Raw genomic sequence first — 27,241 nt, 5'->3', positions numbered from 1 at the left:
CACATTTGCAGTGGTGGGAATACTGTGTACACGTTGGCAGCGGTGGCTTCTCTCCAGACCTAGCTGGAATACGGGAAGTAAGAGAGTAGAAGTTAAATGAGAAGTCACACAGATAAGCCACTCGGAAGGAGAAAAAAAAAATCTGGCTGTCCTCAAATTCTCCAAAGCAACCTTAACCACTGAAACAAATAGAGCAATGTCTACAAACATTTTTAAGAAAGAATTTTATACCGAGGTGTTTCAGTCAGGTTTTAATTGCAAACCAGGAGTCAACAACCTTTTTCTGTAAAGGGCCTGACAGGAAAAAAATTGTAGGCTTTCAGGGCCGTATAACCTGTCACAACTATTCACCTCTGCCATTGTAGCACTACATAAACAAATGAGTGTGGGTATGTGCCGATGCGACTTCGTTAATAGACACTGAAATTTGGATTTCATACAGTTTTCATGTATCAAGAGTACTAAGTATTAAGTTTTTAATCCATGAATAACAACTAGTGGGTCAGATTTGGCCCATGAACCATGATTTGCAGGCTCTTGGTTGCAAACAGTAGAAACTGATGATTAAGCAGGAAAAGGAGGTTTTTGAAAGAATTTTGCTTAGCTCACAGAATTGTTGGAAAGCTAGTGAATTAAGAGGATGAACTTCAAGGAGCAATTTCTAAAACTGGCCCGAAGAGGAAGCTGCGACCACCCCACTGCCACGCGAGGCACTAGAGGAAAGAGCTGCCGCCTCCGTGCCCCACAGGTGCCCAGTCTGTACCGGGAACCCGGGGAAACTGCTGCCCCTGCAGAAAACTGGAAGAGTGCCCCCACCCACAGCAGAACAGCAACAAAGGATTCTTCATAAGGCCTGTACTTATACATTAACCAATCGCCCTCCTCACTTTCCTCTGTTACTTGAAATTAAATATATTGGTAGTAGTCAACTTGGTAATTTAGTCCTTAGGATAGAGGTTATCAAAGGTGAATGTAGCTTAACTGGAAGAGGAATAAATACCGCACAGTGAGTGATAGATCTTTAAAGCTCCTTTTATAAAGAAGTGAAATAATAGTTTTTACATTGATAAGTTACAGTTGTCATTGTTACACAGATGTTATGAATGGGTAGAAAATATGTATGTGTGTTGACTAGACAAAGAAATGGATGGCAGTAAATAAAGTTATCTGATACCCAACATCCGTCCCATCCTCCTGGTGTGCCTTCCTATAAAGCAGAGGCTGAAAAGCAGAGAAGTCACATTTCCCAAAGTCCTTTCGCAGCTAGTTCTGAGTATGAGCCGGGTTCCATTGATTAGATGTCCTTGTGTGAGATTTGGAAGGTGAAATTGGACAGCCGTCTTCTTGCTTGTTGTTTTCCGCTCGCACGTGTAGTTGAGGAGACATTTAGTTTCTGTGCAGCAGAATGCGAGCAGTTGTTAAGAGGCGGTGTGTGATGCTGGCAGGCCCTGATTCTCCACCTTTCTCATTGTTGTGGGGGTAGCAGCTCCCCTGGCAAGCCAGACCTGCAGTGTTTGTCTGGGAGTCAATTCTGGAGACCCAGCATGGAGCCCACTCCTCCAGCCCTTCCAACAATGTTACAAGCATCTCCATTTTAACAATCCTACTTTTTAATGTGCCAAGAATGGTTTGTGTTTCCTGCAACTAAACTCTCACTGATACACCTTTATCCAAAGAACTCCACCCAGCTCATGTACTATGTACTTTAAAACTTATGAGGCAATATTAATTCACAAAAACTACATACTAGTTTTATTTAAAGTTACAGAAGTCACCAGAAGTTACAGAGGTCTTTTAGAAGAACTAAAATCCAAAAAGCTATACCAGGTTTGCTCTGGACAGCAGGCCTATGGCTGGAAAGGTAGAGGGTACTTATTTTCATCATCTGCTTCTCTACACAATGGAATTAGCTTCCATGTGGATATATAATTTGATAAAATAGACATAAAAATAATCAAAAAGGTTAAAAAAATTAACATTTTGACATTTAAACTGAAACTATTCTTAGTACACGGACTCGCAAAGTCGCTGAATAATTTGTGAAGACTACAAAACCTTAGTCTTGCTTCCATAAATGAATAAAAGTTTCGACTGATCTCATCTAGATACATTGACACTGGACAGCCTGAAAATTTCTCTTCCTCAGGGATGGTATATTATGTATAGTATTGAAAAAGGCTGTCCTTCTCAGTCCGAAAAGCATCTTGAAACACAATATTCACGTTTGGCAGGCAGAATAATGTCGTCTCCTCCACCGATGACATCTACATCCTAGTCCCCAGAATCTGACCGTGTTAGGTTACATGGCAAAGGAAAATTAAGATTGTTCATCAGCAGGCCTTAAAATTGGGAGAATATCCTGAATTACTTAGGTAGGCTCAATGTAATCAGAAGGAAACTTAAAAGTGGAAGGAGGCAGATGGAGTCAGTCAGAGGAGGATGTGACTGAAAAAAAGACACAAAGAGCTGCAACACTGTTGGCTTTTTAGATGGAGGAAGAGGGGCATCAGACAAGGAATGTGGGTGGCCTCTACAGTCTGGGGAAAGCAAGGAAACAGATGCCACCCAGAGCCAAGTCGATGCTGTGCTTTTAGCCTTGTGCGATCCGTGTTAGACTTCCGATCTTCAGAACTGTAAGAGAACAAATTTGTGTTAAGGCACTGTGTTGGTGGTAATGTGTTACAACAGCAATAGGCCACTGATACAATAGCGTATACACAGTGTTCTAACGGAGCTGAGATCTAGTCATGACACCAAAAAAACAGCTGTAAAACAAAGGGCAGGTTATGTCATTCTGTTGTCTCCTGTATTCAGCACAGCGGGACCAGCAGCGCTTTGCAACTTACCAAGGAAAGCATGAGTGGCAAGACAATACTACCCTCTAGAGGCAGCATTTTTATTTTCACTACTTCCTCAGCAAAGGATCAATGAAAGGATAAGGAACCATACGCAGTGCAGCTCCACTGTGACTGCATAGTAGATGTTAGTAGCTATTGTTGCTAGCAGTTATGTTGTCAAAGAATTAACAAGCATGCTTATTTATGGTTAATTATTTACAATCCTTTCTCTTCTCCTGTTCTTTTGTTCTCTTACTGTTAGAAATTATGATTGACTACAGAAGTTGGGATAAGACAACCAGTATATTTTGCTTTTTTAAAAAAATAATCCTGATAAAAGGGTAAAGAGATAAAATTTTGAAATTAATTTCGAACAAGAGACTTAGGGTTTATATATGGATATTTATTTGGATTTTGGTTACAGAATTACTTTTCTAATCATTTTTTTCCTAATTTGGGGGTAAAGTCCAGTGACAGATTCCCAATCCCTTTAGACACAGGAGTTGCCCACTTATTTAGTTGATCTTATTGGATAGAAATGAACTACTACAGAATTTATAAAATAGGGAATTAACTTATTATAAGCCAAACACTAACTGTAGGACTTTGAGGTCTCCTCTGCCCCCTAGCCTCCTCTAAACTGAATTTTTTTGCAAATATGCTCCACTATAATTTACTGTGTGTATCCTAAGAGCTTAGATCTGGCTTGTTGTTTTACTGGGTTTCTGCATTTTCTCCATTGTTCATCCCAGATTAATCTGTTCATTTGTTGACAAACCTGTTATGTTCTAGAAAATGAAATCAAAGACTGATACAGCTGGACATTCTCCTATCTTAGAACATTATGGAAATGGTTTGTTGGAAGCACTGTTACTTTTTAGTCCTGGACTGTACTGGGCTGTCATTGACCTTTAGGCCAAAATGCCAGACACTTTACTGTCCTACTTTATAAAGACTTAGTAGTAGTGTCAGTTGTCCATAGTAAAATTGACATTCTAAATATACACACACATATATATAATAGTTTCCTGTATTTTATTAAAATTTTTTCCAGCTTATTGAGATGTAATTGTCACATAACATTGTATAAATTTAATATGATTTGATACATGTATATATCCGCTACATATATATGTATATATTGGGGAATGATTACCACAGTAAGGTTAGTTAACACCTCCGTCACCTCACATAATTATTTGTGTGTGCAATGAGAGCATTTACGATCTACTTTCTTAGCAACTTTGAAGTATACACTACAGTATTGTTTTGGGTTTTCTGTTGTTAACGGAGGTACTGGGGATTGAACCCAAGAACTTGTGCATGCTAAGCACAGACTTTATCACTGAGCTATACCCTCCCCTCATAGTACAGCGTTGTTAACTATAGTCACCATGCTGTACAGTAGATCCCCAGAATTTACTTATCTTATACTGGAAGTTTGTATCCTTTGACCAACATTTCCCCATTTCCTAGTTTACTATATTTAAAGTGTGGGTTTTATTTTATTTTGGGGTTAACTTTTTGTTTAATTTTACATTGAAGTGAAAAACAGAACAACATAATGAAATTGCTACACAGACAATAGACAAAAGTTCTATTTTAAAAACTTACAATTCAGTAAATGTAATTCTTTTTGTTTTTCTATTATTTTTTCTTCTTTTCTCTTTTTCTTAATATAATGTAATTCCATACATGGAAATATACAAAAATACATGACTAAAATTGTATTTTAAACAGAAAACCATGAATGATATTTCATGGTTTAATTTTTGTGACTATCTTAATAGGCAAAATGCTCACACAATAAGGCAGTAAGTGAACAGATCAGGTGTTATTCTTGACAGTCCTGGATAAAACTAGATTCACATAAATTGACAGTACAGAGGTTGAATAGATAATTAACATTAAACCAGAATTGAATTAGAAAAAAAACAAACAAAAGATTAAGCGAATATCAAAAGGAAAAGAAAGAAAACCTGCCGTAGCAACAAATGAAAAAAACATGAACAGAAAAGCAAGTAAGATCATATCCTCAGTGCCAACTGTTACAGGCAGATGCAGCAGGGACTGAACGCTTATGGAGCAGAAAGAAAAATCCCAAGAGACAATGAGAAAGTGTCCTAAATTAAGGAAAAGTGGGAAATGTGACTAAAGGCAATTTGGTGAGTGGAAAGGACAGGAGACTGAAATACTGCCCACTCCCCCTTGACAGGATTATCCAGAATGTCTATGTATGAGAATTGAAGGTATTCGATTCCAATATGATTGTTTTGAAAATTACCCTTTTTACATTTGCTAGTTAGTACATTTTAATTTTTTCTCTCAATATCAGTATTTCATGTGCCTAAGAAACTGAAGATTTCTTTTGATAAATACTCAGATCTACAATGATGTTCAGCTTCAATTGGTCTTTCTTAAACTACCTGAATTAAGTTTAAGATCAACTTCAATGTGGGTCTGTCATCAGACAGGGCTGAGGAGGATGGAGAGGAGGCAAGAACCATTCAACTTCAGTCTGACAGAGAACCCAACAAGAAAATAACTCTGTAACACTGCATGATTAATAAATAGTAGTAGTATAACAGTATATCAATAATTAGTAGAATGTATGATATAATTTTTTTACTGAAGTCAGCTTACAATGTGTCAATTTCTGGTATACAGCATAATAGTCCAGTCGCACATATACATACATATTTTCATTTTCATATTCTTTTCACCATAGGTTACTACAAGAATATTGAATATAGTCCCCTGTACTATACAGTATAAACTTGCTGTTTATCTATTTTATATGTAGTAGTATATGCAAATTTCGAACTGCCAGTTTATCCCTTCCCACCCTCACCCATATTTGTTTTCTATGTCTGTGAGCCTGTTTCTATTCTGTAAATAAGTCCATTTGTCTTTTTTTTTTTTTTTTTTTTTAGATTCCACATATAAGTGATACCACATGGTATTTTTCTCTTTCTGGCTTCACTTAGAATGACAATCTCCAGGTCCACCCATACTGCTGCAAATGGCATTATTTAAATTATTATTTTTTTTATGGCTGAGTATAAATTGTATAAATATACCGCAGCTTCTTTATCCAGTCATCTGTCCATGGACACTTAGGTTGTTTCCATGTCTTGGCTATTGTAAACAGTGCTGCTATGAACATTGGGGTGCATGTATCTTTGAATGTATGATATAATTTAGATATTAACTAGTAATTAGTGTATATTAGCCAGTTAATTAACGACGAACTGATTCTTAATTATTCTGGCTCATCCTCTAATAAGCAGGTTTCTTAACCTCTCTAAACCTAAATTCCCTTACCTGGAAAAGTAAAGGTATTAATAGAACCTACAACGGGAGGATTAAACGGGATGATGTACTACGCCCTATAGGTAAACACTTTTTTTCGGTAAACGACTAGTAATTGCTATTATTGGCATTTTCTAATACCCACATTTTTGGCAAATGCAACCCTCAAAAGAGGCAAAAGAGCAGAGACCTAGTATTAAACACTTCCTCTGTACCAGATATTTTAGTAATATTTAAACCTCCCTCGCGGGCCCCTGGAGCCGCACACACCTCGGGTTTCCGGCCGCGGCCTGAGATGACCCGTCCTCTCCTGGCCACGGCGGCCGCGCTCCGGCCCCCTCCAGCGCGTTCCTCTGCCCGCTCCCCACCGGCCTCGGCCCCCGCTCGTGGGCGGACACAGGAGGGCGCCGCGCGCGGCCGCTACCCGGCAGCCCACGGGGCCTAACGGCACGCGACTACGGCCGCCGACCGGAGCGCCGGGAAGCCCAGCGGCAGTGTCGCAAAAACGTCGCGAAGGCGTCCGTTCTTGGCGGCTCCAGGCCACCTGTACAATAAGCGGAGAGTGCTGGGGCTGGTAAACTAGTATGGAAGCGGCCGAGGTCCTCCGAGCTTGCGGGGACTCGATGGCGAAGCGGCTCGCCGGTGCCCCGGGCTGCTGAGCTCTCGCCGCCTGCGACCCCGTGGCGCGGCCGCAGGGCCATGCTGGCCTCGCGGGTGGCGCGCGCCTCGTGGGGGGCCCTGCGCGGTGCCGCGTGGGCGCCGGGGGTGCGGCCGGGCAAAGGGCGCACCCGCTGGGCCCTGCTGCCTCCCGCGCCCGGCTGCCTGGGCTGCTTGGCGGAGCGCTGGTGGCTGCGCCCGGCCGCGCTCGGCCTGCGGCTGCCTGGCGCCGGCCGGCGGGCCCACTGCTCGGGCGGGGGGAAGACGGCCCCCGAGCCCGCGGCCGGAAAGGACGCCGCCGCCGAGGCCCGGAGCGGCCGGTGGAGCCCGGCGAGCGCCGCCAGTCTGGTACGTACGGAGCAGGATGACTCTGGGTCGGGGTCGTCGGCTCTGGGGGACTCCGTCCTGCACGCGGATTAAGGGCTCTGGCAAATCTTGGTCGGATACTTCCGTTTCAGAAGTTTTAAACCGTTCCCTGAAGAGAAGTTACGGGCAGGTGTTTCGGTCGCGGTGAATTTCAGGGGTACCAACCGGGTCCTCCTTCAGTTTCGGTGGCCAAGTTAGAAGTCTCTCTTCTGCCCTCTATCCGCACCCGTAGCTGGACTGCCTCTGGATATTGCACTGGTAAAAATAGCCTTCGCTCTTCTTATTGAAAGCCCATGTTTGTATTTTCTGAAGCGAATCCCCAATGTTTAGGGCAAGTCTCTGGGAGTTTTCAGAAAGGTATACAGCCTTTTTGTATGCGCACGTTTGATTACGTCTCAGTTGACCTTTGGTAACTCTATATATGAAGGATAACTAAATAGTTTAGGTCGTAGTTTTGATCCTCTAATCTCTAATTATAGAAAAAGATTAAAACTCTTCCTGAAGAAACGGCAAGAAATATGGTTCCGCTTACCTGTTGAAATACTGACCAAGCAGAAGACATCGGAGCATGAGTGTGGGAGAGCTTTTGATGTCATGTTAGCAAGACTCATGCAATTATTACATCTTCAATTGTTATGTCTTCAGGGGGCCCCTGTGCTGCTTTCATCAGTTGTACAGCATGGGTCGAGGTGGCCACATCCTGGCAGGGGTCTCAGCTCCCTTAATAGCTAAAGCATTTTGGGGTTTGAATGCTGGATGCTTTGAGGTTGCCATATCCTGGCTGAAGTCCTTCCCAGAACTGCAGTAGTTGTTCGAGTATGCCACAGGTTATCTGGTTGGGTAATCTGAGATTAGCTCTCTTAATTTTAATGTAGAAATGTTTACAAAGTTAATGATTAGAAATTAATGAGCTACTTTATTTTAACTGAAATATAGAGCTAAAAAGAATCCCTTTCGCTGTTCCAATTGCATTGTCTGGTTTATTCATCAAATGAGATGACCTGGCTGTTTGCAGCTATGTCTTTAATTTTGCCCCATGGCTGTCTCTGGGATTAGTTTTGGGCTTGTTTATTCTAACCATTTGCTATATTTTTCCTTTTTCTCAATCATGAACTCCCCCCCCCCCCCCAGTGAGTTGCTGGGTCAGTATTTGACTTAGTCTGTGCTGCAATATGGTCAGCAGACTTACCTTTTCCCTCTGAACTCTGAAACTCTTTGACCTTTGAACTTGAGCTTGGAATATGTTCTAAGAATGGTGCCATTTAATTGATATAATGTGGTTTACTGTCCTTGAGTAGAGGTTTGGTGATTGTTTCCTGGAGAATTTGAATTTTTCTGTAGCTTTCACTGGTAGTCTTCTGTTACCTGACCCCAATAACCCCGTTATCACTCCAAGCTGAGATGAACATTTCTTGCTGGGTTTTACTTGTAAACACAAACTTAGTATCTTTAGGGAACTTCCTTTTCTTGCAAAATGGTTCAAAGTATTTTAAAAAGAGGTATTTAGAAGTGGAAACTGTCACTTTTTTAGAAAGTCAACATTAAGGTTCAGGCAAATTGGTTACTGATTAAGAAAGAGGTTAAGTAGGGTTAGTCTTGTGAGAACATAGCCCCATGGGGTAGAGTTGGCAGTCTTGACTCACTGGAGGAAAAAATCCAGGTTTATGGAACATTTTCTTGGCATTTCTGGGCCCCGTATTGTGCAGTGTGTCTTAGTTATGCTAGGCTGAGGCTTTTTATAAAGTTGAAATATCCTCTCATGAAACAGATTTTGTTTGGCAAGGAAGGAACATTCTTCAGAGCAGCTGCCAAGGTGCCATTTTGTTAGTGCCAACATCAAACACCTTGGCTCCAGATGAAGTTTCAAGAAATCATAAAGCTCCCAAAGGGGAGCTGTGAGAGCCCTCAGCCTTTACTTGGGGATCTTAACCTTTCTGTGGCTATTTCTAACAGATTTACAGAATTTCTCTATTTCCTTAGAGTCTCAATCCCCGTTCCTTGTTCCATTTTCTTCCAGCAATTCTCCAGTTTAGTGATGAGGTTATGAAGTTAAATTTTTTTCCCTTCATTCGTGTCACCATACACTGTGTATGACATGTAGGTACATGTAGAGAAGTGAGAGGAAGTTATCTGCAGTAAATGTTTTTCAGCCACAATGCCCATGGTTGATAATTTGGCTTTTTTCTGAAACTTTCTAGACTGTTTATCTACTTGAAGTATAAGATCTTCCTGAAATTTCATTTTAAAAGCAGTATATTTTTAGTTTTGAATTCTAATGGTGAAGTCATGCGTTAAAGGCTTGAGTTACATGGTTGTTAAGACTTGTTTATTCCTTCCTTCTTTAGGAAGAAAACCTATACATAGTAGACTCTTTAGTCTGTGTTTGGCTACGTGGCATTTCTTCATCTTCTGCATTCTTGACAGTTTTAGAGAAATGTCTAAAAAAAGATGGATTTTAAAACTCAATTTAAAGTACTAAATTTAAAGTTTATGTAGCTTCTAACCTTAAAGTTTATGAAGTATATTTTTCCAATGTATATGGTTATTTAAAATGTGAATTTACAGTGTTTAATTTAAATTTTGTTGTCTTTGTGTTTCAGTATGAAAACCCATGGACAATCCCAAATATGTTGTCAATGACGAGAATTGGCTTGGCCCCAGTTTTGGGCTATTTGATTATTGAAGAAGATTTTAATATTGCACTAGGAGTTTTTGCTTTAGCTGGGCTAACTGATTTGGTAAGTTGTAAAGGCACTCCCCCATTTTGCTCCCCTTCCAAATCCCAGGTTCTCTACTACACTGAAATAACATGGCCTTAGTCTGCCTTTTTAGGGGAAGGAAATCTTCAAGATGAATTTCAGCTAGTACGTTGTGTAAGGGCTTGTCTTTAGCATCTATGGGGGACTCTTATTCTTTTTATGATCTGAAGATGGAAGTGGAGGTTGTAGGGGGTCATAGGAGAAGGAGCTTTTTACTTGTGGTTTTTAACTTTATCATAAAAGAAAAAGCCTTAGAAATTCTCAGAAAGCCAGGTACTTACTGTAGGGATAGAAATAAAGGACAGATGTGACACCATTTGTTTTTACTTGTGTAATAGAAATACCCTGATCTGCAGTAACGGTTGATTGCACTAGTGGAGAGAGAAACAGTGGACAGTTGTGACCAGGAAGCTTCTAGAAGCCAGATGTCTGTTCAGATTTATGCTGGCAGGAGGCCATAGGCACCCCACAGATTAAGTCCCTGGTCCCTGCTCTGCACCCTTCTGACCACCTTGCAGAAGACCCTGCCCTGGGTGAGCATTAGGCATTCTCCCTTCTTCCACTCTCCTAGCAGATGGACAGAGGAGAAAAAGCGCCTGCATACTACTGTGTCGGTTTGGGGGAAGGAAGAGATTTATTCAGGTTATCTCAAACTAGAACTTGGAAAATAATTTTCTAACAGAAGGCTGCACTGTGGTGTCATGTTGCGTAGGCTTTGGTGGACTGGCCAGTCATAATCATGGATAACATTATTTGTATTTATCAGCCACCCTTGCATGAAGAATTTGAAATAGCTTACAGAACTGCATGTCCTGCAAAAACACAATTGAAGGCAGTGGGGGAAAGGTACAGGGAAAGTGTTAAATCAGGACAAAAGCATGTAGAAGGAGATACTGTGGGTCTATATTGTAGATCCTTGTACAAGGCTGGTCTGAGATCCAAGTGAGCACCCAGACAGGCAGTAATGACTTGGTACCTCTTTAAACTGTTGTATATTTGTTTGCCCAATATTTAGTGAGAATAAAGAGAAACTAGTTTTCTATTAATGAAAGTTGTATTGCATCTTTCTTTGCAACATCACCTATTCCCTTTGAGGTTCATAGAAACAAAATTCCACCTGCCCAGTAGGGCTACTGAGCAGTATAGAATTAACTGAAGATTTTGCAGGATAAACAGCGGAGGACATTTGCATTGTTATATGGTATTTCCAGACACCCATCAAAATACAGTCTCTTGAGACCGAAACCGCTACCACTTCTTTCTTTCCAGAGTTTAGCTCCTGTTTGTCACAACTTCTCCCCATTCTTACAGTCTCTCCTTTTTTCCTGGGCTTTTATCTCTGAAGCGTGGAGGCCTCTACTTATTAATCTGGGCTCCAAGTCAAAGTCCATTATACTGATAATGGAATTTTTTTTTTCTGTAACAGACAAGATTTTTTTCAGTTACTGGATTTGCTCTTTTTTGGTTTGTACGGTTTTTTTTGGTTGCCACATGAGATTGCAATATTCACTGAGTGGAAGAGGCCTCATTTACACTTTTCTAAATACACAAAGCAGTGTGTGTGGAAGCCTGAGTTAACTGGCACTGTGTTACATTTACTCCAGGGAGGTGTTAATGCCTCTGGAACAGCTGCTGGAAGATGGCTGGACTCACGGAGCGTTTAAGCAGGGGAGTGACAAGGCCTGATTTCTGTTGTATGTGGAGATGGGTTATAGGAAGGCATAAGTAGAAGTTGGCTGGTTAGAAGGCTTACAGTAGTCCAGAGGAGTGGGTTGGGAATGTGTTTTGAAGATAGAGTTGATATGTTAATGGATTGCCTACGCTGGGTGAGAGAGGGGAATTAAATATGAGTGCTAGGGTGTTACTTTTGTTTGTTTTCAACAAACAGGTGCATGGAGGTTAACATCTTTTGTGATGGTCAACACTCAGGGTAGGTCAGGGTTGCAAAAAGAGTTGTTGTGCTGGTCCACATAGAGATAACAGTTGGGTAGTTGAATGCAGTAGTTCGAGATTGGAGGAAGTCATGGTTAGAGGTAGATGTAAGAGTTACCCTCATATGGATGGTGAAGTCTGGCTGCAGTAAAAGAAGAGACAGAGTCAGAGAAAAGAGCAATATATGGAGCAGTAGAGAGGAGCCAATAGAGGACACTGAGAAGAAACACTGAGAAAGGAAGAAAATTAGGCAATAAGGTGTCCCGAAGTCAAGTGAAGAAAGTATTTCAGTTATGTTGAGCTCAAGTAAGGTGAAAACATAGAATTCATTGGTGACCTTTATGAGTCCATCTCTCCAGGGTGGGACAGTCAGGGTGGGTTGGCGAGCATATGTGAAGTGGTGATGACAGTAGCTGTCACTGAGGAAGTTCTGCTTCATAGGGGAAGAGAAATAGAGTCAAGAAAGGGTAGTTTTTAAAGAGAGATGTACTGGGGAAATTTTTGTTGTTAATTAACTAATTAATTACATGACTGGGCAGGATAAGGGATTGGTGATGCAGGGGGGTGGGGAAGGAGGGAGGCAACTCACAGAAGGTGTGAGGGCCTGGGATCAGGGACCAGGGTGGGCAGAGAGGATGTGAATGGATGCTGGTAGGTGGTGGATTTGGAGGTGGGAATATGAGGGAGTGCTGACAATCCATTTCTGTTTTTCAAGAAAATATAGACATGGTCATGAACTAGAGAGAGAGGCTTTAGGAGGGATGGAGTCAGTTTGAGGTAAGAGCAGACAGTGTGAAAAGGGAAGGTAAACACAGTTAGCGGGTGTAGGTTTGCCAGGCAGTATTGGGTGCCCTGGGGAGATTTGTGGTCATGAAAGAAAGTGAGATCGGTCACCCCATTTATGTGTTTTTCTTGATCAATGTTCAGCTGCTCTGGTGCAGGCCTGGACGGCATGATAGTTGTATTTAAGCAGGGGTGAGGGAGAGTAGAAGAGGGAGTTATAGAGGTTTATAAAGAAGAGGTGATGTTGGTGACCTTGGAATCTAATGTGGTTAGAGGAACAGTGAGGACGAGAGGGTGGTGATGGTGAAAAAAATGGGAGGTTCCCTGAGATCAAAAACTGAACTGACACCTGAATCTCCCAAGGCCCTAACTCCCAGCTCTAGGCACTTTCTGTTAGACAGCGTTACCTCCAGTGTACTTAAGAAAGTAAATTTTTTCAGTAGAGGTGGTGATAGCTAGTAACTGCTTCTTTTGAGGATTTTCCAAGTGCTGAGTGCTGAACAAGTATTAATCACATTATATACTGAAACAACCAGCCCTTTGAAGTGGATAGCACTCTCTGTTTTACAGATGAGGAAACTGAGGCGTAGGCCAAATAACTTGCCCAAAGTCGCACGGTGAGTGAGTGAGTGGGAGAGCCAGTTCCTGAACCACAGTAGCCACTGGCCTGGACTGCTGCTGTCTCTAATTCTTTGGAATACTTGAGATACAGAGGACTGATTTATCCTTTACAATGTAGCGTGTTAAATTATGTCTAAATTAATTTAATCTTTTTCCATGGAAATAGGACTAGAAAATTCAAACATTTGTTGAAGCTTGACATTAAATAAAATAAGTAAAAGCCAGGTAGGGGCTTGGAAAACCAGAAAATATCTGCCTTGTCTAATAGGCAATACTTGGTTTCAGTCCATTTTGTGGCCCCCGGGTGGCCAGATCTTCCCATTTCTCAAGTGAGCCTGGAGATCTGGATTTTTTGAGGTAAGACTTTAAATATTTAAATGTTGGCAACTAACTTATGTTTTAAAAATCTCTGGGCAGGTCAGACAAAATCAGCCTTCAGGCCCCTTTGGCGCACTGGCCACCAAGTACGACCTTGGAAACAAATACAGTTTGTCTCCAAGAATAGTGAATAAGTAATTTTCATATCAAAAATTTTAAGTAGGCCAGGTACAGAGGATTGAATTTTTTATTTAAATACAGGTCATGCAAATACAGTCAGACATGGAATTAACAGTGGCACTAAAGAAAAAATACTGAAAAATAATAACAGTTAAAATTTAGGGAGTTGGATCTCATTATAGAAAAGTAGGTAGAATGAAGGTTAGAAAGTCTCGCAGTTAAAGGTAGTCCTTGCAAGTCAAAGCAGCTGTTTTGGCTGTAGTGCAATAGCCCAAGGCTCAAGAGGGGGCTCCGAGTCCGTGCTCTGTTGGTCATGCTTTCTTTGAGTTTTATTTGGGTTCTACACGTCTCTAAATTTGTGTCTGGGTTCATTTCATAAGGGGCATTGTGAAAACATTGTGAAATAGCTGAAGGCCTTGGGAAAGAAAAGTACTGTAGAAAAGTGAAATTACTTTCTGAGCAGTTGGTAATTTAAAGCTAAACCAGTAAAACGAAGGTTTGGGGGTAAGAAACAGAAGAGGTTATATCTACGTTTTATGAAAGTATAGTTGTTGTTCTGGTGTCTCTTAACCTTCAAGATATCTACTCTGTACCTATTATGACATTTATTAAAAAAAAAAACTTCTATTTTCAGTTGGATGGATTTATTGCTCGAAACTGGGCCAGTCAAAAATCAGCTTTGGGAAGTGCTCTTGATCCACTTGCTGATAAAATACTTATCAGTATCTTATATGTTAGCTTGACCTATGCAGATCTTATCCCAGGTAAGAGCGCCGCCATGCGTACTCTTAAGTAGCACAGGGAAGAATGCCATTAGTCAGCTTAGGATTTTTCTTGATTGAGAGACAAGTAATTTTTGTTCCAAAAATATGTTTTTCGAGTTTACACTGTTTCCCTAATTTTAAACCATTGAACTGTTTTACTTGCCAAGCTGTTTGTTTTACTTTAGAATTTATATCCTTTTATACTAGTAGTAATCATTGTTTTCTTAGCAAAATTGTTCAAAGTTAAAAATGAGCAAATATTTCACAGTACCAACTCATGCTAGCCTAGAATCTTTAGACACTGTATAATATTCTTAGTGCCTAGCATTCTAAAAAGCACTTTAAAGTTTTCCTAAGTCTAGTATTTATTAATTACAACTTAATCATAAATGAGAGCTCTGAAATCCTAATGATGTCTGTAAAATTCCACATTATTGTTATTACTACGTAGACACTATTACGCAATTCCAAATTATCCACGTAGTTTATATGTTGACTATTCTTTGTAACAAAATTTTATGGTCTTTTGTATTTTGCATGTGCTTTTCTAATTGTTCATGTTCTGCTTCTAGCTGTGTTTCTCAGTTTTTATCCTTTGGTTCAGATTAAACTGTTTCTAAGAGTTAGAATCAGAGAACAAAGAAGCTGCCACATGGTCCTTCGATAGCACGCCGTCACTGACATCTGGTCGGAAGAAGTGTAGTGGCATTTCAGTCTAGGGCAGTCTCCTCAATCGAGAGATTCTTTTTTCTCCTCTACCTTTAGGCTTTTACATCTATGTACCAAATTTAAAAATGAATTAGACTTTATTTATGTGCTGCTTTGAAAGTCTGACTTAGGGTGTGTATATGGGTTGGGGTGTGTATATGAGCAGGGGTATGCTGTAAATAATACAGATAATTTGTAGGAAAAAAGAACCTAAGGAGCATTCCATTCAAAATTAACTGATTGTGTGTGTGTGTGTGTGTGTGTGTGTGTGTGTGTGTGTGTGTGTGTGTGTATTTTCGTGCCTCCCATTTTTCAGAGTTACTTCGTATTTTGTTGGAATGTTTTACCAAGTTTGGCCAGGTACGTCTATGTTGAACATAGAAATTGTTTCCAGGTTGTGGTATGAGGGGTCATGTTGGTACAGCTTGTGTAGGTTGCCTTCCAAGCAGAGACTTCCCTTCGTTCTCATTCATTATCATTTTCTCTCTTCTCTGTTGGGTCTGTTTTTCCAGGCTCCTGTGGCTTCCTTGCTAGGGTCCTCCTTTTGGTGATGCGGAATCTCCAGTTGTTTTCCTGTGCTAGGCTGCAGCGTGGCAGCCAGGTTTATAGAGGTCTCCAGTGTCCTTATTCTGTCCTCCATACTTGACTGAGATTTGAGCGTAATTCTCCTTTGCAGGTTATTTTCACTCAGAATTTAAGACCCTGTTCTATATATAGACTTCCAGATTCCATCCTGCTATTGAGAAGTCTCATGCCATTCCAATGCCTTTTTGTTTATATGTGATTATGTATTGTAGTAGAAGGCTTTTAAGATTTTTTTACATTATTCCCAGTTGATGGTTGAAAAAATTCTGTCTTAAAATTAATTTTCTCACTGCTTCTACGGACACCCAGTTATCCCAGCACTTTTTATGAAAAGTCTGTACTTTCCAGACACTGCCATGTGCATGGATATTCCTGGGTCCATTTTGGGTTGTGTAGTTCATTCCCCATTGATTTGTCTATCTTTGCACCAGTACCATCCCTAATTATGATTACTTTGCTGAAAGTTTTGATATTTGATGGAGCAATTTCCTCCACCTTGATATTCTTACCTATTTGCATTTGTCTGTAAATTTTAGAATCAGCTTTTCAGGTTCCCCAGAAAAAGCTTTTAGGATTTTATTGAGATTGCATTGAATTTACAGCTTTATTTAGAAGAAGTGATCAAAGCACCAACTTTGAGCTTTGTCAAACTTCTCTGATTTGTTTACTGCTCCATTAAATCTTGCTTTTTTATTTCTATATCCTTCTTCAGTTTTTCTCTGCTGTTCTTTTTCTAAATTCTTTAGATCAGTCCTGTCTGGTAGAAACATAATGGGAACCATAGATCTAATTTGACTTTGTCTAGCAGTCATATTCAGAGCAAAAAGAAACAAGTGAAATTTTTTCATGTTGTGTGTGTGTGGTTGCCCTCCCGTTACAGTGGGGACAGAGTGCTGGGAGCATGCACTGCCTGAGCCACCCACCCAGATTTTAAAAATATATTTTATTTAACCCACTAGATCAAAAATATTGTCATCTCATTATATAGTCGATGAAAAACCATTAATGAGATTTTTTTCGTACTCTGTCTTCAAAAGCCAGTGTGCAGTTGCACTTACAGCCTTTCTTAATTCAGACCAGCCACATTTCTGGTGCTCTGTCTTTACATGTGGCTCGTGGCTCTTGTATTGAACAGCACAGCTGTAGATGGATGTTTAACTCACTCCTCTGCTTTTCTTCTTTCAAGTTTGCATTTAAGGCTATACATTGTCTTCTAAGTATCTCTTTCATGGTATCTCATATGTTGGTGTTAGTGTTCTTGTCATTATCAAGTTCAAAGTAATCTGTTTCCGTTACGATTTTTCTTTGGCCTCTGGTACTAATAAAAGTTTTTTCTTTTCCTTTCCTTTTCTTTCTTTTCATTCTTTCACTGGGGATTGAACCCAGGACCTTGTGCATGCTAAGTGTGCGTTCTACCACCTCCCCAAGTTTATTTCTTAATTTGTGGGGCTTTCTAGGTGTCTTTAACGTGCTCTGTGATTTTAGCCCTTCAGCCCAGGATACAGTCAAGTTTTATAAACACTTCATGTGTGTCTCAAATGAATGTGAGTTCTGCAGTCATTGGGTCTGATGGTCTACATACGTCCATTTGGTCAAGTTTTTAATCCTGATGTTTAACTCTACTTACTTACTGACTTATTTTTTACATTTAGTCTGCTTTTCTGTCAGTTACTGAGAGAGTAAATTTGCCTACTGTGTGTCTAGTTTTCCACTATTTTCCTTTGTAGCTCCGATTTTTGCTTTGTGTCTTTTGGAGTCATGCTATTAAGTGCATATAAATTAGAATTGTTGTATCTTCTTGGTGAATTGAATGTTTTATTTTGAAGTCACTCTCTATGTCTCTAGAAATGATTTTTGCCTTGAAGCCTCTTTTGTTGAACATTACTTGTAGCTACACTAGTTTACTTTTGGTCAGTGTTTGCATGATGGCTAAATCTTTTAACTCTCAACTTGACCACATCTTTATATTTTAGATATGTCTTGTAAATAACGTATAGATAGGTTTTCTTTATTTTATCCAGTCTAAAAATATTTTATCTTTCAACTGAAACATTTAACCCATTTACCATGATTATTAATTTTGTGTAGCAGTCCTTCATTTTATTTTGTGTTTTATATGCCCCGTATGTTTTGTTCTACTTTTATCTGCATTTTTATTATTTTATCAGTTTTTCCTGTACCAGTTGGAAAGTTTTACACTCTCAACATTTAGCTATTCTCAAAATTATAATTCATTTTACCTTATCAAAGTTTAATGTTCACAGATCTTTACATTTGGCCTTCTGTATCTGCAGGTTCTGCATCCACAGATTCAATCAACCTCAGATTGAAAATATTTTTTAAAAATCCAGGAAGTTCCAAGAAAACTTTGCTGCACACTGGAATCTGTTTACATAGCACTTACATTGTGTTAGGTATTAAGTAATCTAGAGGTGCTTTAAAGTGTATGGGAGGGTGTGCCTAGGTTATATACAAATTCTACACCATTTTATATAAGGGATTTGAGCATCTGTGGATTTTGGTCATCCCCGGGGGAAGCAGGGTGGTTCCTGGAACCAGCCCGCCGTGGATACCCAGGGACGGCTGTGCTCCTTGTGGACACTGGAAGGGCCTGACAATACTTTAGCTCCCTTCCTTCTTTCCTCAGTTTAGATTATTATCATACTTTAATTTTATATGTTTTTTCAACCCAAATGATACTATTATTTATAATCAGTGTTCATTTAGATGAATCTTTATACTTACTTTTTTTGTTTTATGTTTGATATATTTCAGACCTTCCACCTGGAATCATTTTCCTTTTGTCTAAAGTATATTATTTTGCCTTTATGTGTGTGTGTGTGTGTGTGTGTGTGTGTGTGTGTGGACATTTAAGTTCTGCTCTCATTCTTTAACAAGCATTAGCCTGATACTTTTTTAGCATCTTGTAGGCTTTCACTTTCAAGATTTTTTTAAATGTTCTTACGTAGCCTAGCCCTTCAGTCTGAAAACTTAAGCTTCAGTTCTGAAGATCTCACGCTATGTTCTCTTCTTTCTGAAAACTCTTTTTATGCTCTCCGGGAGATTTCCCCAACTTTGTCATTTACCCTTTCTGTTGACATTTTTACTGCCATCGTTTTTAATTTCCAAGAGCTCTTGTTCTATGTGTTCTTTAAAACACATGTGTATATGTATATATATCTTTTTCTTATTTCATAGATGAGTGTCGTCATTTCAGGCTATCTTCTGTTTATCTGTTTCTATGTGTGTGTGTAAGTAAGTTTTTTTTAACTCCTATATTGTATCAATTTCTAATTTCCTTTTTTTTTTCTGTTTTAGTCTCTCTTTCATGATGGAGACTTTGCTAAAATGTCTGATAATTCTTGGCTGCTCACTTACATTTAATTGGGGCCTGAGATGTTAACTGGGTGCACTGTAGGCATTGGTGGAATTCTTTTCAATGCAATAATGATGCTATTGATAGTAATCACTTCTGCTATATAAAAGTGAATGATTTTATTATTTCCCTTTAACACTAATAAAGTTTGCCCATGATGTACCTACTTGTTGCAGAAACTATATTTCAGACAAAGTTAACAAATAGGAAAACCTTGGAGGATTCCCTGCCACATTTTACATCCCCATTAACACACTGTCATACTATGATAGACAAAATGAAAGCTGCTTTAGCCCTAGAATAAAAGGGAAGGGAAGGTCAGGGGAGAAAGCAGGAACATTAGAAGATTGAAGAGCCAGGGGACTGGATAAAATCCACCCCCACCCCCAGCCCCACCCCCCAAAATCTAAGTAAGAGCCTGTATGTATACAGGCTGTCAGTTGGCAGAGGCCTTAAGGATCACCTGGTACAGCTTGGTCCCGGTCTGGCTGCTCTTGTGAACCCCTAGGGAGCTTTCATCTGTGCTTTTACAAAGCTCTCCCAAGGTGATTCTGTGATGAGTAGTCAGTTTGAGGAACCCTTGATTTTGTAATCAGCCCTTTCCTCCCCCAGGCTGTTACAAATGGTAAACGGAGTCCGGAGAGCATTCCTGGCAGTACTGCTGACTACCTGGTGACCTCGGCCAGGTTAGATAATCTGCCTGAGGCTTGTCTTCTGTTTGGCTTAATGGGGATAATGATGGTTCACCTTTCATGGAGTTGATATATAAATTAAACGTCATTGTATGTATAAAATACATAAACAGTGCCAGATGCTCAATAAATGGTAATTTTGGTAGTCAGTAGAACTAGAACCCGAGGCTTTGCAGTGTATTGAATTGCCTCTGCTCTTCTGCAGAAACCTCTAATTTAGGATTAAATTATATTCTTTTTCCCCCTGTGGTGATGAACTGCAGTAGCAGGTGTTTATTTTCTTCTGATGCTGTGTTTACTATGTATAATTTGCATGAGTTTGCTGCATTTTAAAATCTGATTGTTACTTGATTTTGTCAGCTGGTTGTTACTATAAAAAAGTTTGGTTTATGGGCACAGAAATCCTCCTAAAAATCATGGCTTGCTTGCTTTGCTGCTTGGCTCATACAGTCTTCTGTGTCTTCTGTGTGCTCCAGATGCCATGACTTGAGTGGATAAGCATTTTCTCTTTGGAATAGTCTTGTCAGTGAGTTCTAGGCCAAGGATTAACACTTACATCATAGCCATGACCAGAGATTTAAATTCTTAAATCTGTAATTAATTAGTGAGTTTTTTTTCTTAATTTGCTGAACCAATAGAATGTCAAAATTGAAGAGGACTATAGGTATAGCTTTGAAAGTAATTCAGAAAGAGCTGTTTGAAAATATTATGGAAGGGATGTGCATGATTCTATTTTAGTAATTGAAACAATTTAAGGGTTAGCCTCAAGATTTTTCCTTTTCTTAAAATAATTTTTTTTAATAAAAATGTGACATGTCCATGGTTAAAACATCCTGAAACGTGGAAGGATGTAAAGTGAAACAAGACCTCTGCCCTCCCATTCTCATTCACAAGGGAAAAGGATTTCCTTGGGTGTCTGTTTTAAATGTCCTTCTGCTGGCTCCGGGGCCATGCTGTAGAATCTTAGGAACAGTGAGAAAGCTGTCAACAAGTTGAATTCATGTTTAATTAGAATTCACTGAATGAATGATCAGAAGAAAAACCAGCAACTGCCTGGATAGGAACTGGCCAGACAAAAATGAAAATGTTTTTTCTCCAAAAGTGGTGCATATAATGCAAATTTTACTGTTCATAAAGTGATCTAGCGTGCAGAAGCAAGCAAAGTTCCGGAGACGCCACAGTGGTTGAGTCCCAACACCCTTTCCAACGTCGTTACTGTCTCATTCCATGTAATTATAGTGAGCATGGTGATCTTTTCCAAACTCCCAGAGCTGGAGAGTGACAAACGAAATAGTGGGGGCTGCATAGAGCTGACACCGATAACTGCAATTTTAAAACATATGCAAGGAAAAAAAAAAACAAAAAGAGGTGAGAGGATCAACATTCTGACAGGCATAGACTTTAAAAGCCATAGTCTGTCTTTGAGCTTGCTTTGAAGGCAGGTTAAAGAACATAAAAATCAGCAGTTCACCATAAGGACCCTAAACAGGCGTCAGTAAGTGTTTCTTATACAATTTTTGCTTTGTGAAATACCAGTTTATGGTAAGGCTTCATTGTGAGTATAATGTCTTAATTTTCAAACTCCCAATCAAAATCATTTTGTATTTGATTTTCAGTTCCACTTACTTACATGATAATTTCAAGAGATGTAATGTTGATTGCTGCTGTGTTTTATGTCAGATATCGAACTCTTCCAACACCGGTGAGTTTGTTTCAAAAAAAATTATTATTTTAGTATTACTTATAACTTAATGCAAAAAAAAAACCTGCTATTATGTGCTGAGTTTCACTTTATGGAAATAATTTAAGACAATCATTTTTTCAGTCCATTTACTAAGAATTTAAGAAAACAGACATAAGTATCATCTTGCTATTTGTATCACCTATTACGGTAATTGTTCAGTGAACAGATGGACAATCAACTTTTTAAAAGCGTTTTTTTAAGTCAGAATTATTTTAGCTTATCGCCCATAAAACTCAGGCCACCGTCCCTTGCAGCAAACTCTGTTAGGAGTGTTGTGTATAGACAAGCACCCTTCCTGCCTAATTTTGCTTTTACTGTGGATTATCTAGAACTGGGTTTTAAGATGACAGTTTTATGGTTATGGAGTGGTTTGTTTACATATTGTTCATTGGTTCTACAAATATTTGAACACAGAAGTATAGCATAGTTTACAGCCACCTCATGAGCATAACAACCTCATCTTTTTTGTTCCAGTTCAGTGAAAATGGCAGCATTTTATTGGTTTGGTTTTTAACCTATAAAGAAAATAGTGATAAGGGAGATTTGTTCAGTTTATTTAGTTTTAAAAAAATAGTCAGACTTTATGATAGTTATTGTGTTAGAATTTTATAGGAATTGAGAAATAAATCTATAAATTTAAAAACCTATTTTCAGTACACTGTGTATGATTTTTTAAAGAATGTAGATGTTGAAGAAGATGCAGATAAAGGGTTTGTCTAGCATATAGCCAGGCATGTGCTGTGCACTCAGGAACTGTTGCATATAAGAACAAAATGTTTATTTTAAACTTGAACGTCACATTGAATAAACTTTATTTTTTTTGTCCTCTGCCAGCGCACACTGTCTAAGTACTTCAATCCTTGCTATGCCACTGCTAGGTTAAAACCAACCTTCATCAGCAAGGTAGGAGACACACAGTGTCCTTTCAAGTTATTATTCTCTTGTGGGTTTTTATTATAATGAATATAAACCTCGCTCTCGAGCAGCTGAGGAGAAGACAAATTTTCACGCATTGACTACAGAGGAAAGAGAGTGGGGTCATTAACCCAATTCTTTTGTTCCCAGGCTTTCTGGACCTTTAGTATATATGTTGTGCTTTGTGTTGGTGGTCTGAGAACTTGCCTCTGAGTGAGGTATTAGGGCCACCATTTAGGGGAGGTGGAAATGTAGTTGCGTGTTGATGGAGATGCAAAGAGATTATGAAGATTCCTTTCAGGTTTCACTACCCACCCCTCCCGGTAGTGAAAAGACCGTAAAATAAGGTCCTTTTATTTGCAAGATCGATTGTTCCTTGGAAAGGGACAGAAGAAAGTTTTATTCACTAATAAACCACTCCTGCTCTTAGTTGTCCATCCGTTTTCCCGAGCCCTCTTCAGGACAGTAACTGCGTGCCAGTCTCTGCACACAGAGGACAGTATGAATGCTGCTCAAGGCCCTTTTGTTTCACCAGCAGCCGTGATATGTTTGCCCTAATTATTCTTTTGCCCCATCCCTTGTGACAGAGGTGTGACAGGGTAGGGGTGCTGATTGTCTTCGGGACAGAGGAGTGATCATTCTTAACCCAGAGACTCTCTGCGGTGGGTTTTTACCTTCAAATATGGGTTGGTTACTTACTTCCTTACTTACGCAACTTGTATTTGTATCAGTTCAGTGAGTGTTTTAAAGAGGTGCCAGGGACAGATGCCCCAACTCCTTGGTCTTGTAAGAAGCTCTCCAGACAATTTTCATTACTAATTTTTAAAGTGGAGTGGAATCCCTGTAATTTGGCTGCAGGCTGGACGATCAAGCGTAGGTGTGTCTCTGGGCACATCACCCACAGGCCCATCCGTCACGTGCTTCCCCAGCCCGCTTCTCACGATGAGTGCAGGGAGTCTGCAGTGTCTCCCTGGTTCTGTGTTCCTCCTCTCTGCCGTGCTGTCTTCCGGGGCGGGAGACCTACTCGTTTCCTCCGGAGAGCCTCTCTCGTGGAGATGAACGCATTTCAGTTTTCCAGTCTCGTAGGTTTGGCAAGCAGGCAAGTGAAGAGAGCAATGAATGAAGTGCGGGGAAGCCTGGGTCCTGGGTTTGGATCTGTAACCTGCTGTGACTGCAGGCAAGTCACTTAACTCATCCCCCTCTCACCTGTGAAGAGTAGGTTAATTATTTTCCTACGCACAGGGCTGTTGTACTGGGCAGCTGAGAAAAGGCAAAGAATTTGTGACATTGAATTGCTGTGGGGATTCGAGATGGTGCTATTTTCTGACGATTGCCCTTCCCCTCACTGTAAAGGGCAGCTGTGCGGACCTTCACCCCCCCGTGTGAATGCCGGCGTTGCTGGCAGGGCCATTACAACATCAGGCACGCTGCGCGTGCGCTGTGTCACACTGCATGGGTTATATGCCTTTCTTGTGTGAGCCTGAAGCAGGATCAGGTTGGCACTGTTCATTTATGACTTTTTTTTTTTTAAGGTAAACACAGCAGTCCAGTTAATCTTGGTGGCAGCTTCTTTGGCAGCTCCGGTTTTCAATTATGCTGACAGCATTTATCTTCAGATCCTGTGGTAAGCTAAATTTAGAATTACTCTTGAAAATGTCAACAAAATGGCTTATTGTGACAGTCCGAAAATTGCTTTGTTCTTAAACACGTTTATTAAGCACTGACTGGGTAAAACTGTGGGCTATATTTTGTGATTGATATCGTTGTTAAGAAGCTTACTATCAAGTATAGGATGTAGAAGTTCTATTATAGGTGCTTTCATGGAAGTTAGAAAGGATGAGAGGTACAGATAATGTATTGGGGCTTCGAAGAATGGAAAAATCCTTCCAGGTAGGAAGCGGAGGGGAAGCTTCAGGGAGGAAGTGGCATTTGTGACATGAGGTCTGTCTAGGTGGAGAGAGACAGGGGAGGCCACGGTGGTGAAGGACAGACCTGGGCAGGGTCAGCCGTGTGGGGCAGGGGAGGGGAAGTGCATCCGGCCTGTGAAGGGGGCAGATGGGGAGAAACTTGCAGAAAGGAGTTTGAGTTTTACTTTGTTAAGCTTATCCGTAGCCTTGAAAATGTGCCACAGTTAAAAGTTTTCGGAGTTGGATTGTGCCGCACTGACGTTGAAGCACTGTATTTTACTCCTTTTAGCTTTGCAAAGGTAATTAAAACCTTTTTGCTTGATGCAGTCTGAGCCAGAAAATGGTTGGTTAACCAAAGTCAGTTAAGCTAAAACTTTAAAAATGATACACACGCGAAACGTTTTATTTTCTAAAACACGTAATTGAACATTCTTTCTGGCTCGTCCTCGCCTCCAGGTGTAGGCCCGGGGCCTTTCCCTTGACTGTAGGCTCCTCAGTGGGAGTTTCTCTTTCTTGAAAACACTGCGTCTGTAATACAGCCTCTCTGACGCTCATGTTCTGCCTCCTTTAAAGTGATAGAGGAATGTAAGACATTTACGAAGCAGTCCAAGTACAGGACTTTCTAGAGTTTTTTACCATTTTCTCCAGTATTTTAACAATTGCATTGTCTACCTTCTTTGACAGTATTTTTTAGCAACTTGCCTTGTTATCAAGCCTTTCCAAAGCCTCCAGCTTGGTTCTCAGAAGTAGCAACTCTCCCACCCGTATGTTTCATTAAGTTTATATGTGATTTTAGGACATCAAACTGGCATGAACAGGTTTGCAACCAAACAGAAATAGAGTCTTGACGGTCCTGCAGCCCACCTGGTGGGGGCAGAGGCGCCTGCGTGCCCCAGAAAGCAGCCCATTAGCTGTGAGCACTCAGCAGGCGCGAGCATCTCTCGTGTCATTTGAAAGAGAATCTGATGAATCTGGCAGTTCCCTTAACGGAAAATCAGTAAAGAAAGCTGCAGGGTATTTTAAGTGACTCAGATATTAGAATTCCCAGGATCTGCAAGAAGTAGCACTAATGCTCTCAGCAGCATGGAGCCGTGGGATGAGCCCAAGGGCTCTCGAGTTGAAACCAAGCTGGACTCAGTTCTCAGGCCCTGAGCAAGCTCTCTGGGGCACTGTTTCCTCTGTGAGAGGAGGTTGCTCTGAAAATAAAATTACCTAGAATAATGTCTGGGTAAAAATGACCATTGCTGTTGTTAGACATTAAATTTTACTCCTTTCCTTCCATAAAAGGTGTTTTACCGCTTTCACCACAGCTGCATCAGCTTACAGTTATTATCATTACGGTCGGAAAACTGTTCAGGTGATAAAGGGCAGATGAAAGCCATCCGTCATCGTTAGCAAGGAAGCAGGATACATTTTCGGCAGCAGGGCCAGTGGAAATCTCCAGGAGTTTCCTTATTTTGGTGTTCAGCTTGAAAAAGGACTTGTCAGAACAAACCATGTCGTCAGAATTTAATGTGCATTGAAAATAAGCTTGATCATGGGTATAAGCAGAATTTCCAATGTATTTTTAAATACAAATAAAACTATAGAATTTTTTATCTTAGGTCTCTTGATTAATTTATAAGGTTGCAATTATTCCAGTTATTGTCAGCCATTTTTTTTACTCCATTAAAAAAATAATCCAGAGCATAGAAACAGAGGAGTTGCCACTTCTCTTTAATAGAATTTAGATGGCTCACAAAGCCCTCAGGAATTTGTTGGGTTTAAATATACATCCTATATAACTTGGCTACATAGTTTTATGTTTGATTTTTAGATCTGTGTACACATTAACAGTGTATGTGGTTAATATTTGATTGTTTAGGATAATGACAGAATACAGGTAGCTTAGTTGTGGATGAAGTAAATTTGTAAAGAGATTTAAAATGCAATAAGTTTTGAAAATAATAAGATCAAAATAGAAGGTACTGAAGTTCATGTTTAGTGTTCTTCCAACCTCTCAGGTGCCTAACAGTTTATGCATCAGGATAATAAGTGACAAAGGCAGCTGGAAAATGAAAGCATGTCTGTCACGCTAGCCATCCACGAGGCAGTGAGTTCCATCATGCCTTCCCACTGTATTTCTAACATAACAGTGTTTGTATCATACGGGAACCTGTACTCATATGTTATGTAAATAATATGAAACTGTGTATTTTTCAAAGTTTTTTTTTTTTAAACTCTGGGGAATCTTTTGTTAAGATGTTAAAGGAATAAAAGAGTTGGAAAAAAGTGTACCTTCAACTTGGGTTGTCTGTATAGTATCCTGTGGCCCTCTGCTGTTGTGTAAGTTTTCAAAGTCCATTCAGATACATCATTTGCACTTACATTGTGAAAATAATTCATTTGGGACCATCTGATTTAAAAGACCTGTTCTTGCTGCACTGTCATGTTCAGGAGAATGGGAGATGCAGGAGGAGGGAACAGGAAGACAGTGGTTGTGCTGGTTGCTTCCTCTTAACAGTGGAGACCTACTGCCACTCATTGTCCTGGGTTCTGACCCAAATGTAATATGAAATCACACAGTGAGAAGGTCTAAACGTAGCCTGTTGAGCTGTATTAATGTGGGAGGTGATAAGCAAAATTCATGCCTCTTGGTTGTGGCATCCTTGGGTCGGTGTGCCTCCCTGTTGCCTGCTGGTCCTGGCTTCCTTATTCCCAGATTAGCCCTCACCATTGGCTTGGCAAATACGGACTCTGCTACTGAATCCAGCGGAAGGGGGTGAGACGGAAGAGAAGGGTGGCC

The 27,241-nt window shown here is 40.2% G+C and overlaps 1 protein-coding gene and 1 long non-coding RNA gene across 3 annotated transcripts; one reads left to right on the top strand and one right to left on the bottom strand.

Moving 5' to 3' along the window:
• Nucleotides 1–1,014: 1,014 nt before the first annotated feature.
• Nucleotides 1,015–8,611, bottom strand: LOC123613598 (uncharacterized). The gene is made up of 3 exons (XR_012500542.1): nucleotides 7,705–8,611; nucleotides 6,420–7,587; nucleotides 1,015–2,631 (listed from the first exon to the last, which is right to left on the bottom strand). It is a non-coding gene; the product is annotated as an uncharacterized LOC123613598 (long non-coding RNA).
• Nucleotides 6,849–26,739, top strand: CRLS1 (cardiolipin synthase 1). 2 transcript variants are annotated; one of them, XM_010972717.3, is made up of 7 exons: nucleotides 6,849–7,154; nucleotides 9,773–9,910; nucleotides 14,400–14,529; nucleotides 21,507–21,592; nucleotides 22,469–22,537; nucleotides 24,082–24,173; nucleotides 25,744–26,739. In XM_010972717.3, the coding sequence occupies exons 1-7, from the start codon at nucleotides 6,849–6,851 to the stop codon at nucleotides 25,829–25,831; spliced, it is 909 nt and encodes a 302-aa protein (XP_010971019.1). In that variant the 3' UTR covers nucleotides 25,832–26,739. The 2 variants fall into 2 exon arrangements, with proteins under 2 accessions (XP_010971019.1, XP_074203046.1); XM_074346945.1 differs by lacking the exon at nucleotides 6,849–7,154 and adding an exon at nucleotides 7,292–7,430.
• The last annotated feature ends 502 nt before the right edge of the window (nucleotides 26,740–27,241 follow it).

This window comes from Camelus bactrianus, chromosome 19 (genome assembly GCF_048773025.1).
Source record: "Camelus bactrianus isolate YW-2024 breed Bactrian camel chromosome 19, ASM4877302v1, whole genome shotgun sequence".
Lineage (NCBI taxonomy): Eukaryota > Metazoa > Chordata > Mammalia > Artiodactyla > Camelidae > Camelus > Camelus bactrianus.
This window is presented reverse-complemented; position numbering and strand designations above follow the sequence as displayed.

Coding starts and splice junctions, on each gene's coding strand:
- CRLS1 (XM_010972717.3), top strand. CDS start 6,849: ATGCTGGCCTCGCGGGTGGCGCGCGCCTCGTGGGGGGCCCTGCGCGGT. Junction 7,155..9,772: donor CGGCGAGCGCCGCCAGTCTG/GTACGTACGGAG, acceptor TTTGTGTTTCAG/TATGAAAACCCATGGACAAT. Junction 14,530..21,506: donor CTATGCAGATCTTATCCCAG/GTAAGAGCGCCG, acceptor TTTGATTTTCAG/TTCCACTTACTTACATGATA.